Genomic DNA, 13,971 nt, shown 5'->3' with positions numbered 1-13,971 from the left:
AGTCTATGTCGTGCTAACGTTAGTCTATGTTGTGCGAACGTTGTCTATGTTTTGCTAACGTTAGTCTATGTTGTGCTAACGTTAGTCTATGTTATGCTAACGTTAGTCTATGTTGTGCTTACGCTAGTCTATGTTGTGCTAACGTTAGTCTATGTCGTGCTAACGTTAGCCTATGTTGTGCCTTTGTTAGTCTATGTTGTGCTAACGTTAGTCTATGTTGTGCTAACGTTAGTCTATGTTGTGCTAACGTTAGTCTATGTTGTGCTAACGTTAGTCTATGTTGTGCTTACGTTAGTCTATGTTGTGCTTACGCTAGTCTATGTTGTGCTAACGTTAGTCTATGTTGTGCTAACGTTAGTCTATGTTGTGCTAACGTTAGTCTATGTTGTGCTTACGTTAGTCTATGTTGTGCTAACGTTAGTCTATGTTACGCTAACGTTAGTCTATGTTGTGCTAACGTTAGTCTATGTTGTGCTAACGTTAGTCTAGGTTGTTTTAACATTGTGGTAACTTCGTCCCCTGCCCTCCAGCCGACATTAACCTGGGCTTGATACGCTACGTGCTCCATGAGGAGAGCGTGACAGAGATCATGGACAACTTCAAGTTCCTGGTGAAGGACAGCAAGCCCAACATTGTCTCTGATAACTTCTTCCATATCCAGTGGTCCCTCATCAGCTTCCAACACAGGAGGTGAGAGAGGCAAGGCCAGCTATTCTGTAACAAGTAGGAGCCAGCGTGCAGCTTCACTGTGTTTCAGACTGGAACCACTAGCTCTGACTCAGCTGATAGCTACTTTATTGAGGAAAAATGTACTTACTATGACTGTGATATGTGGTTGTCCCACCTAGCTATCTTAAGATGAATGCACTAACTGTAAGTCACTCTGGATAGTGTAAATGGAATGGGGAAAACTCCAGGCGCTTACTGGATTAACTCACACAATCATGAAAAACTCTGGGTCCCTGTGTATGGTTGAGACTTCCATACATCTTCATGGGTTTGCAGCTGCTGAATTTGGCCACAGTTTTATACAATTCTCTCATCTCATTGCCACAAAGTCCATTTCAGCTATTATACTTTAATTGTATCTCTCAAAGCTGTAGGTCTGCATTTATGTAACTGATGCCCTCTGACGCCCTCTGTGCCCCTCACAGCTACAATGTGAGTGAGAAGGCGGGCACGGTGTCGGTCACAGTGAAGAGGATGGGTAACCTGAACCAGTATGCCATCGTGCTGTGTCGTACTGAGCAGGGCACTGCCACCTCTACCTCCAGTGTTGGCTCTCGCCCCGGACAGCAGGACTATGTGGAGTATGCTGGACAGGTGCTGTTATTTTATTTATTTAACCAGGCAAGTTAATGACAACACATTCTCTTTTTCCAGCAAAGCCTGGGAAATAGTTGTTGGAATACTCTCTCCTCTCCTCTCCTCCTCTCCTCTCCTCTCCTCTCCTCTCCTCTCCTCTCCTCTCCTCTCCTCTCCTCTCCTCTCCTCTCCTCTCCTCTCCTCTCCTCTCCTCTCCTCTCCTCCCCTCTCCTCTCCTCATATTTGTACTACATCCGTAACAACATCTCTAACCTCCCATCTCCTCCACATCCTCCCCACCCCAGGTCCAGTTTGACGAGCGTGAGGACACCAAGGTGTGTACCATAGTGATCCAGGATGACAAGGTGTTTGAGGGCGTGGAGAGTTTCCAGGTGGAGCTGAGCATGCCTGTCTATGCCCTCCTGGGTCAGATGACCCGCGCCAGCGTCAACATCAACGACACAGAGGACGAACCCACGCTGCAGTTTGACAAGAAGACCTACCACGTCAACGAGAGCACCGGGTTTATACAGGCCCCTATAGAGAGGAAAGGTATTAACCCTAACCCTATACAGGCTCCTATAGAGAGGAAAGGTACTAGTAATCATTACACTATCACTAACCCAAACCCGAACCCCTAACCCGAACCCTGACCCTATCATGAGGTAATAGAGCAGGAGACTTCCAGTAGCCTATCACTCAAGCAAATATATTACCTGTGACTTCCAGTTGTGCTACTTAGTGCAGTGGCAGTACTATCCTTCAGACCACACAGTGAGCAGGCATTCATTTTCTTTCCTCCTCTCTCCTTCCAGGTGACACCAGCAGTACGATCTCAGCTCTCTGTTACACGGTCCCTAAGTCAGCCCAGGGTAGCAGTCTACACGCCCTGGAGTCTGGTTCTGACTATAAGAGTCGAGGTATGACTGGTGACAGCAGGGTCGTCTTCGGCCCCGGTGTCTCTATGTCCACCTGCGACGTCAAGCTCATCGACGACAGCGAATACGAACTCTCCGAGGAGTTTGAGCTCCACCTATCGGACGCCTCGGATAATGCCCGCATGGGTGACGTCAGTGTGGCGAAGGTGGTTATCGACGGGCCAAATGATGCTTCGACGGTATCCCTGGGCAGTGCTACGTTTACGTTCAGCGAGGACGCCAGTAAGAGATCATAAGGCATTATTTTACATTTTAGTAGACGCTCTTATCCAGAGCGACTCACAAAAGCAAATTAGGGGTGCACTTGCTCAAGGCCACATGGACAGATTTTTCACCTAGTCGGCTCAGGGATTAGAACCAGCGACCTTTCGGTTACTGGCACAACGCTCTTAACCACTAAGCTATCTGAGCATTATATAAGATCAAAACGTTCTAAAGGCTAATAAGAAGTAGTATACCTGCAGTACAGTGTCCCTAGTATAGTTCTATATCTGGAGACTTTAGATTTAGGGCTATGCTAGAGTGAAATGTTCTATTCTTCAATAACCAATAGATATACTGTATATCATTGCTTGAATGAACCATTGGAGAACAGGAAGTATTACAGAGTACAACTCTGACCCCTTGACCTTACACCCCCTAACCTCTGACCCTTGACCTCCAGGCACCATAGAGATCCCAGTGCTGCGGCAGGGCAGTGACCTGTCGTCTGTGACCTCTGTGTGGTGTGCCACACGGCCCTCTGACCCCCCCTCCGCCACCCCCGGGGTCGACTACATCCCCTCCTCGAGGAAGGTGGAGTTCAAAGCCGGCAAGACTATTGAGGTAAAGAAGATATCATTTTTTATTTTACTTTTATTTTGAAAGAGACCTTGAGACCAAGCTTTATTTTGCAAGCGAGCCCTGCATGTACACAATTATACAAAAGAATACAAATATAGAAAATGACAAACACACTCAAGAAAAACAATCTCATTCCTCATCAAAGAGGTCCCCAATCAACATGATGAACTGCCCGAGAGGCACCAGAACATCCTATTGGAGGGAACTCTGTAGATTGTTCCATACATGGGGTGCAAAGAAAAGCTGATTTACCTAACTCTGCGGAGACCGAAGGGATTGCTAGAGTTAGCCATCCCTGAGACCGGGTATGGTAACTCGTAAAATGTTATTAAATATGTTAGGTACAGTGGGAGTTTTTGTAAAAGAGCTTTATAAATAAAAGAGAGCAATGAATTTACTATGTGACTTCAAAGAAGGCCAGCCTACTTACTGGTAAAGAACGCAGGGATGCGTACTGAACCTGTCACCTGTAATAAAGCATTATTGCTAATGGACTTCAGAGTCTATCATTGACTCTATTAGCATTTTCAAAGCATTTGATAGACGTGTTTACATTAGCAAAAATACCAATGTCAGCGATGTAATCATTTTTCGAAAAGATTTTAGTGTGTGTTGCTTTTTGTATTGAGAGTAGGAATTTAGTGTCATGGTCCGTCTCTTTCCTCGCTCTGTCTGTCTATCTGTCTATCTATCTGTCTATCTATCTGTCTATCTATCTATCTATCTATCTATCTATCTATCTATCTATCTATCTATCTATCTATCTATCTATCTATCTATCTATCTATCTATCTATCTATCTATCTATCTATCTATCTATCTATCTATCTACCCCATACACGCTCCTATAGAGAGGAAAGGTATTAACCCTAACCCTATACACGCTCCTATAGAAAAGAAAGGTACTAACCCTAACCCTATACACGCTCCTATAGAGAGGAAAGGTCTTAACCCTAACCCTATACACGCTCCTATAGAGAGGAAAGGTATTAACCCTAACCCTATACACGCTCCTATAGAGAAGAAAGGTACTAACCCTATACACGCTCCTATAGAGAAGAAAGGTATTGACGCTAACCCTATACACGCTCCTATATAGAGGAAAGATATTAACCCTAACCCTATACACGCTCCTATAGAGAGGAAAGGTATTAACCCTAACCCTATACACGCTCCTATAGAGAAGAAAGGTATTAACCCTAACCCTATACACGCTCCTATAGAGAGGGAAGGTATTAACCCTAACCCTATACACACTCCTATAGAGAGGAAAGGTATTAACCCTATACACGCTCCTATAGAGAAGAAAGGTATTAACCCTAACCCTATACACGCTCCTATAGAGAGGAAAGATATTAACCCTAACCCTATAAACGCTCCTATAGAGAAGAAAGGTATTAACCCTATACACGCTCCTATAGAGAGGAAAGGTATTAACCCTAACCCTATACACGCTCCTATAGAGAGGAAAGGTATTAACCCTATACACGCTCCTATAGAGAGGAAAGGTACTAACCCTATACACACTCCTATAGAGAGGAAAGGTACTAACCCTATACACGCTCCTATAGAGAGGAAAGGTATTAACCCTAACCCTATACACGCTCCTATAGAGAGGAAAGGTATTAACCCTAACCCTATACATGCTCCTATAGAGAGGAAAGGTATTAACCCTAACCCTATACACGCTCCTATAAAGAGGAAAGGTATTAACCCTATACACCCTCCTATAGAGAGGAAAGGTATTAACCCTAACCCTATACACGCTCCTATAGAGAGGACAGGTATTAACCCTATACACGCTCCTATAGAGAGGAAAGGTATTAACCCTATACACGCTCCTATAGAGAAGAAAGGTATTAACCCTAACCCTATACACGCTCCTATAGAGAGGAAAGGTATTAACCCTATACACGCTCCTATAGAGAGGAAAGGTATTAACCCTAACCCTATACATGCTCCTATAAAGAAGAAAGGTACTAACCCTATACACGCTCCTATAGAGAGGAAAGGTATTAACCCTAACCCTATACACGTACCTATAGAGGGGAAAGGTATTAACCCTAACCCTATACACGCTCCTATAGAGGGGAAAGGTATTAACCCTAACCCTATACACGCTCCTATAGAGAGAAAAGGTACTAACGCTATACACGCTCCTATAGAGAGGAAAGGTATTAACCCTATACACGCTCCTATAGAGAGGAAAGGTATTAACCCTAACCCTATACACGCTCCTATAGAGAGGAAAGGTATTAACCCTAACCCTATACATGCTCCTATAGAGAGGAAAGGTATTAACCCTAACCCTATACACGCTCCTATAGAGAGGAAAGGTATTAACCCTATACACGCTCCTATAGAGAGGAAAGGTATTAACCCTAACCCCATACACGCTCCTATAGAGAGGAAAAGTATTAACCCTAACCCTATACACGCTCCTATAGAGAGGAAAGGTACTAACCCTAACCCTATACACGCTCCTATAGAGAGGAAAGGTATTAACCCTAACCCTATACACGCTCCTATAGAGAGGAAAGGTATTAACCCTAACCCCATACACGCTCCTATAGAGAGGAAAGGTATTAACCCTAACCCCATACACGCTCCTATAGAGAGGAAAGGTATTAACCCTAACCCTATACACGCTCCTATAGAGAGGAAAGGTATTAACCCTAACCCTATACACGTACCTCTAGAGGGAAAGGTATTAACCTAACCCTATACACGCTCCTATAGAGGGGAAAGGTATTAACCCTAACCCTATACACGCTCCTATAGAGAGGAAAGGTATTAACCCCTAACCTATACATGCTCCTATAGAGAGGAAAGGTATTAACCCTAACCCTATACACGCTCCTATAGAGAGGAAGGTATTAACCCTATACACGCTCCTATAGAGAGGAAAGGTATTAACCCTAACCCCATACACGCTCCTATGAGAGGAAAGTATTAACCCTAACCCTATACACGCTCCTATAGAGAGGAAAGGTACTAACCCTAACCCTATACTACGCTCCTATAGAGAGAAAGGTATTAACCCTAACCCTATACACGCTCCTATAGAGAGGAAAGGTATTAACCCTAACCCCATACACGCTCCTATAGAGAGGAAATGTATTAACCCTAACCCCATACAGCGCTCCTATAGAGAGGAAAGGTATTAACCTAACCCTATACACGCTCCTATAGAGAGGAAAGGTATTAACCCTAACCCTATACACGCTCCTATAGAGAGGAAAGGTATTAACCCTAACCCTATACACACTCCTATAGAGAGGGAAGGTATTAACCCTAACCCCATACACACTCCTATAGAGAGGGAAGGTATTAACCCTATACACGCTCCTATAGAGAGGAAAGGTATTAACCCTAACCCTATACACGCTCCTATAGAGAGGAAAGGTATTAACCCTAACCCTATACACACTCCTATAGAGAGGAAAGATATTAACCCTAACCCTATACACGCTCCTATAGAGAGGAAAGGTATTAACCCTAACCCTATACACGCTCCTATAGAGATGAAAGGTACTAACCCTAACCCTATACACGCTCCTATAGAGAGGAAAGGTATTAACCCTAACCCTATACACGCTCCTATAGAGAGGAAAGGTATTAACCCTAACCCTATACACGCTCCTATAGAGAGGGAAGGTATTAACCCTATACACGCTCCTATAGAGAGGAAAGGTATTAACCCTAACCCTATACACGCTCCTATAGAGAGGAAAGGTATTAACCCTAACCCTATACACTTTCCTATAGAGAGGAAAGGTATTAACCCTAACCCTATACACGCTCCTATAGAGAGGAAAGGTATTAACCCTATACACGCTCCTATAGAGAGGAAAGGTATTAACCCTATACACGCTCCTATAGAGAGGAAAGGTATTAACCCTAACCCTATACACGCTCCTATAGAGAGGAAAGGTATTAACCCTAACCCTATACACGCTCCTATAGAGAGGAAAGGTATTAACCCTAACCCTATACACGCTCCTATAGAGAGGAAAGGTATTAACCCTATACACGCTCCTATAGAGAGGAAAGGTATTAACCCTAACCCTATACACGCTCCTATAGAGAGGAAAGGTATTAACCCTAACCCTATACACGCTCCTATAGAGAGGAAAGGTATTAACCCTAACCCTATACACACTCCTATAGAGAGGAAAGGTATTAACCCTATACACGCTCCTATAGAGAGGAAAGGTATTAACCCTAACCCTATACACGCTCCTATAGAGAGGAAAGGTATTAACCCTATACACGCTCCTATAGAGAGGAAAGGTACTAACCCTAACCCTCATTTTGTGGGCAGTGTGCACATAGCCTGTCTTCTCTTGAGAGCCAGGTCTCCCTACGGTGGCCTTTCTCAATAGCAAGGCTAGGTCAAAGCTTTCCTTAGGTTTGGGTCAGTCACAGTGGTCAGGTATTCTGCCACTGTGTACTCTCTGTTTAGGGCCAAATAGCATTCTAGTTTGCTCTGTTTTTTTGTTTGTTCTTTCCAATGTTTCAAGTAATTCTCTTTTCTCATGATTTGGTTTGGTCTAATTGTGTTGTTGTTGTTGTCCTGGGGCTCTGTGGGGTCTGTTTGTGTTTGTGAAAAGAGCCCCAGGACCAGCTTGCTTAGGGGACTCTTCTCCAAGTTCATCTCTCTGTAGGTGATGGCTTTGTTATGGAAGGTTTGGGAATCGCTTCCTTTTAAGTGGTTATAGAATTTAACGGCTCTTTTCTGGATTTTGATAATTAGCGGGTTTTGGCCTAATTCTGCTCTGAATGCATTATTTTGTGTTTTTCGTTGTACACAGAGGATTTTTTTTGCAGAATTCTGCATGCAGAGTCTCAATTTAGTGTTTGTCCCATTTTGTGAATTCTTGGTTGGTGAGCGGACCCCAGACCTCTCAACCATAAAGGGAAATGGGTTCTATAACTGATTCAAGTATTTTTAGCCAGATCCTAATTGGTATGTCAAATTTTATGTTCCTTTTGATGGCATAGAAGGCCCTTCTTGCCTTGTCTCTCAGATCGTTCACAGCTTTGTGGAAGTTACCTGTATGTATATTTTTTTGTGTGCTCTAGGGCAACGGTGTCTAGATGGAATTTGTATTTGTGGTCCTGGCAACTGGACCTTTTTTGGAACACCATTATTTTTGTCTTACTGAGATTTACTGTCAGGGCCCAGGTCTGACAGAATCTGTCCAGAATATCTAGGTGCTGCTGTAGGTCCTCCTTGGTTGGTGACAGAAGCACCAGATCATCAGCAAACAGTAGACATTTGACTTCAGATTCTAGTAGGGTGAGGCCGGGTGCTGCAGACTGTTCTAGTGCCCTCGCCAATTCGTTGATATATATGTTGAAGAGGGTGGGGCTTAAACTGCATCCCTGTCTCACCCCACGGCCCAGTGGAAATAAATGTGTGTGTTTTTTGCCAATTTTAACCGCACACTTGTTGTTTGTGTACATGGATTTTATGATGTCATATGTTTTTCCCCCGACCCCACATTCCATAAATTTGTATAGCAGACCCTCATGCCAAATTGAGTCAAAAGCTTTTTTTAAATCAACAAAGCATGAGAAGACTTTGCCTTTGTTTTGGTTTGTTTGTTTGTCAATTAGGGTGTGCAGGGTGAATACGTGGTCTGTCGTACAGTAATTTGGTAAAAAGCCAATTTGACATTTGCTCAGTATATTGTTTTTACTGAGGAAATGAACTAGTCTGCTGTTAATGATAATGTAGAGGATTTTCCCAAGGTTGCTGTTGACGCATATCCCACGGTAGTTATTGGGGTCAAATTTGTCTCCACTTTTGTGGATTGGGGTGACCAGTTCTTGGTTCCAAATATTGGGGAAGATGCCAGAGCTAAGGATGATGTTAAAGAGTTTAAGTATAGCTAATTGGAATTTGTGGTCTGTATATTTTATCATTTCATTGAGGATACCATCAACACCACAGGCCTTTTTGGGTTGGAGGGTTTGTATTTTGTCCTGTAGGTCATTCAATGTAATTCTCTCTCTCTCTCTCTCCCTGTCTCTCTGTCTCACACTCTCTCTCTCTCTCTCTCTCCCTCTCTCTCCAGACGTGCAGTCTGACCATCATGGATGACATCCAGAACCCGGCCATCGAGGGGGCTGAGTCCTTCGTAGTGTTCCTCTCCTCCCCTCAGGGGGCCGTCCTTCTGGAACCCTTCGAAGCCTCCGTGGTCATCACTGATACCTTGGACCGTAAGTACACCCCTACACACACACACACACATACACATACATACCTGTCTTCTAGAACAGGTTTTTTTGTGGTTTTCTTGCCCAGGGACCCCCTCACAGGCAAACCAGCGACCCAGGGACCCCCATCATATGTTAGCAATAAAATAAATAAAAGTCACATCTAGATCACAGTGTCCTGGAAGGAGGAAAACTCCATCTGAAATTGTAGTTTTATTGTACAGTACTTCACAATCCCTACTCATTTACCCACAATTCCCTCCTCCCAGTTCCCAGCATGCAGTTTGAGAAGACGGCATACAAGGTGAAGGAGAATGAGGGTGTGCTGAGCATCCCCATCGTTAGAACGGGAGACCTGACGTTCCAGTCCTCTGTCCTCTGCTTCACACGCACCATGTCTGCCATGGTCATGGACGACTTCGAGGAGAGGAGGAACGCTGACGACTCACGTATCATCTTCCTCAAGGGAGAGAAGGTAGGTTCTTTATCAAGCCCACGTAGATTCTGCAAATGAAATGGTGTTATAATAGTTTGTTACATCTAGCCCAATGTGTTAAAAACATCTGTATAGAACCAGACCAATAAAGTTGGCTTTGATGTTATGATGATGATGATGATTATGATGATGATGATGATGATGATGATGATGATGATGATGATGATGATGATGATGATGATGATGGTGGTCCAGGTTAAGAACTGCACGGTGCACATCAATGACGACTCTGTGTTCGAGCCTGAGGAGGAGTTCCAGGTGCATCTTGGGACGCCGCTGGGGGACCACTGGAGCGGAGCCTTGGTGGGAGTTAGTGACATGGTCACGGTAATCATCACTAACGACGAGGACGGTAAGCAACGCTCAGGCTTCCCTAATCTCAATGCTTCTCTTATGAATAAGTGGCAGACTGGCAGTTGATAGTAATGAATAGAGTGGCAGACGGGCAGTTGATAGTAATGAATAGAGTGGCAGACGGGCAGTTGATAGTTATGAATAGAGTGGCAGACTGGCAGTTGATAGTTATGAATAGAGTGGCAGACTGGCAGTTGATAGTAATGAATAGAGTGGCAGACTGGCAGTTGATAGTTATGAATAGAGTGGCAGACTGGCAGTTGATAGTTATGAATAGAGTGGCAGACTGGCAGTTGATAGTAATGAATAGAGTGGCAGACTGGCAGTTGATAGTTATGAATAGAGTGGCAGACTGGCAGTTGATAGTTATGAATAGAGTGGCAGACTGGCAGTTGATAGTTTGTATGGTATGTACTGTATAGTATGTAATGTATTGTATAAGGTAATAGCATTGTAAGACATTACCAACAGAAACACAGGGTAATCTTCTACATAGGAAAAAGCCCAGTCATTGTAAAAATGCATTGCAAGTTTAATTTCACATGTTCATTATAAAGTGAACATTGATATTGTACCACCCCAGCCCCCACCATAGAGTTTGAGCAGACGTCGTACCAGGTGCGGGAGCCCCCTGGGCCAGACGGCATCGAGGTGCTTAACATCAAGGTGGTTAGGACAGGAGACCAGGACCGCACCTCCAAGGTCCGCTGCAGCACCCGGGACGGTTCAGCCCAGTCCGGAGTGGACTACAACCCCAAGAGCAGAGTCCTCAAGTTCACACCTGGTCAGAAAGACTTATTGAGAAGGAGCATTATGGGTAGTGTAGTACATCTGTCTACAAGAACCTCATAGCCAATCACACTGCTCTTTAGTGATTGTTCAGACTGGGTGCTGTGCATTTCTATTCACCGGTTTCAGAGGGAATTTGACAGGAAATGGAATATGTTTTTACGTTATTGAAGGTGTGTTACATCACGTCGACGATACAGCATAAGTAAACATGACTCAACTTTTTTTTCTATCTTTCCATGTAGGCATGGACCACATCCTGTTCAAGGTGGAGATTCTGTCCAATGAGGACAGGGAGTGGCACGAGTCCTTCTCATTGGTCCTCGGCCCTGACGACCCAGTGGAGGCGGTGCTTGGAGAGATCACCACGGCAAGAGTCACCATCCTCGACCAGGAAGCTGCGGGGAGTCTCATCCTTCCGGCCACACCTATTGTAAGGAACATGGCTCACATTCAAATTTAAATGGAATTGCTTTAGCATTATGTGTATTACAAAATCATTTTCTTCAAATGTTCAGGTAAAATGAACACTTATGTAAGTTGTAAATTGAAATTCTAAATGTATTCTTCAAACATTGTAGCCACAATTGCTTATGTTTTCTGAGATGAATCCTATCTTCAGATTGACATGTATTCATTAGTTCAGCCCTCTGCCAGCTAACTGTCTTTCATCAAAATGTAACTATGAACTCCACCTCCCTTTAACTCCCTCCCTCCCCTCTCCCCCAGGTGGTGTCCCTGTCAGACTATGACAACGTGGCTGAGGTGTCTAAGGAGGGCAGTAAGAAGCAGCCGGCGCCTGGTTACCCCCTGGTGTGTGTGACACCTTGTGACCCCCACTACCCCAAATACTCTGTGATGAGGGAGCGCTGCGAGGAGGCAGGCATCAACCAGACCTCTGTTCACTTCTCCTGGGAGGTGGCTGCCCCTACAGACAACAACGGGGCCAGGTCACCCTTCGAGACCGTCACTGATACCACACCCTATACTGGGGTTAACCATATGGTGAGTAGCAGTAGTAGCAGTAGTAGTAGTAGTAATAGTAGTAGTAGTACTAGTAGTAGCCATAGTAGCAGTAGTAGTAGTAGTAGTAGTAGTAGTAGGAGTAGTAGTAATAGTAATAGTAGTAGTAGCAGCAGTAGTGGTAGTAGTAGTAGTAGTAGTAGTAGTAGTAGTAGCAGCAGTAGTAATAGTAGTAGTAGCAGCAGCAGTAGTAGTAGTAGCAGTAGTGTAGCAGTAGTAGTAGCAGTAGTAGTAGTAATAGTAGTAATAGTAGTAATAGCAGTACTAGTAGTAGCCATAGTAGCAGTAGTAGTAGTAGTAGTAGCAGTAGTAGTAGTAATAGTAGTAATAGTAGTAATAGCAGTACTAGTAGTAGCCATAGTAGCAGTAGTAGTAGTAGTAGTAGTAGTAGTAGTAGTAGGAGTAGTAGTAATAGTAGTAGTAGCAGCAGTAGTGGTAGTAGTAGTAGTAGTAGTAGTAGTAGCAGTAGCAGTAGTAGTAGTAGTAGTAATAGTAGTAGTAGCAGCAGCAGTAGTAGTAGTAGCAGTAGTGTAGCAGTAGTAGTAGCAGTAGTAGTAGTAATAGTAGTAATAGTAGTAATAGCAGTACTAGTAGTAGCCATAGTAGCAGTAGTAGTAGTAGTAGTAGTAGTAGTAGTAGTAGTAGTAGTAGTAGCAGTAGTAGCAGTAGCAGTAGTAGTAGTAGCATACTAGGGATTGGAAGTAGTGAGAATGATGTACAGTCGTGGTCAAAAGTTTTGAGAATGACACAAGTATTGGTCTTCACAAAGTTCGCTGCTTCAGTGTTATGAGATATTTTTGTCAGATGTTACTATGGTATACTGAAGTATAATTACAAGCATTCCATAAGTGTCAAAGGCTTTTATTGACAATTACATTAAGTTTATGCAAAGAGTCAATATTTGTGGTGTTGACCCTTCTTTTTCAAGACCTCTGCAATCCGCCCTGGCATGCTGTCAATTAACTTCTGGGCCACATCCTGACTGATGGCAGCCCAATCTTGCATAATCAATGCTGGAGTTTGTCAGAATTGAGGATCGACCACAAGTTCTCAATGGGATTTATCACTTTTGCCTTATGGCAAGGTGCTCCATCAAAAGGCATTGGTCGTCACCAAACTGTTCTTGGATGGTTGGAAGAAGTTTCTCTCGGAGGATGTGTCGGTACCATTCTTTATTCATGGCTGTGTTCTAAGGCAAAATTGTGAGTGAGCCCACTCCCTTGGCTGAGAAGCAACCCCACACATGAATGGTCTCAGGATGCTTTACTGTTGGCATTACACAGGACTGATGGTAGCGCTCACCTTGTCTTCTCCGGACAAGGTGTTTTCCGGGATGCCCCAAACAATCGGAAAGGGGATTCATCAGAGAAAATGACTTTAACCCAGTCCTCAGCAGTCCAATCCCTGTACCTTTTGCAGAATATCAGTCTGTCCCTGATGTTTTTCCTGGAGAGAAGTGGCTTCTTTGCTGCCCTTCTTGACACCAGGCCATCCTCCAAAAGTCTTCGCCTCACTGTGCGTGCAGATGCACTCACACCTGCCTACTGCCATTCCTGAGCAAGCTCTGCACTGGTGGTGCCCCGATCCCGCAGCTGAATCAACTTTAGGAGACGGTCCTGACGCTTGCTGGACTTTCTTGGGCGCCCTGACGCCTTCTTCACAACAATTGAACCTCTCTCCTTGAAGTTCTTGATGATCCGATAAATGGTTGATTTAGGTGCAATCTTACTAGCAGCAATATCCTTGCCCGTGAAGCCCTTTTTGTGCAAAGCAATGATGACGGCACGTGTTTCCTTGCATGTAACCATGGTTAACAGAGGAAGAACAATGATTTCAAGCACCACCCTCCTTTTAAATCTTCCAGTCTGTTATTCTAACTCAAACAGCATGACAGAGTGATCTCCAGCCTTGTCCTCGTCAACACTCTCACCTGTGTTAACGAGAGAATCACTGACATGATGTCAGCTGGTCCTTTTGTGGCAGGGCTGGAATGCAGTG

At 44.1% G+C, this 13,971-nt stretch overlaps 1 protein-coding gene across 1 annotated transcript in view; it reads left to right on the top strand.

Annotated features, from left to right (window-relative positions):
- Window positions 1-13,971, top strand: part of LOC121584279 (extracellular matrix organizing protein FRAS1-like) — a 272,736-nt gene that overhangs the window by 217,376 nt on the left and 41,389 nt on the right. Inside the window, exons 45-55 of the mRNA XM_045225959.1 lie at window positions 531-690; window positions 1,155-1,323; window positions 1,611-1,857; window positions 2,121-2,465; window positions 2,908-3,068; window positions 9,170-9,314; window positions 9,581-9,786; window positions 10,003-10,159; window positions 10,745-10,945; window positions 11,196-11,383; window positions 11,680-11,955. Coding sequence (XP_045081894.1) covers window positions 531-690; window positions 1,155-1,323; window positions 1,611-1,857; window positions 2,121-2,465; window positions 2,908-3,068; window positions 9,170-9,314; window positions 9,581-9,786; window positions 10,003-10,159; window positions 10,745-10,945; window positions 11,196-11,383; window positions 11,680-11,955 — 2,255 coding nt within the window. The remainder of the gene's footprint in view (window positions 1-530; window positions 691-1,154; window positions 1,324-1,610; window positions 1,858-2,120; window positions 2,466-2,907; window positions 3,069-9,169; window positions 9,315-9,580; window positions 9,787-10,002; window positions 10,160-10,744; window positions 10,946-11,195; window positions 11,384-11,679; window positions 11,956-13,971) is intronic.

This window comes from Coregonus clupeaformis, chromosome 16 (genome assembly GCF_020615455.1).
Source record: "Coregonus clupeaformis isolate EN_2021a chromosome 16, ASM2061545v1, whole genome shotgun sequence".
Lineage (NCBI taxonomy): Eukaryota > Metazoa > Chordata > Actinopteri > Salmoniformes > Salmonidae > Coregonus > Coregonus clupeaformis.
The sequence above is the reverse complement of the archived record's forward strand: the minus strand, read 5'-3'. Positions and strand labels throughout refer to the sequence as shown.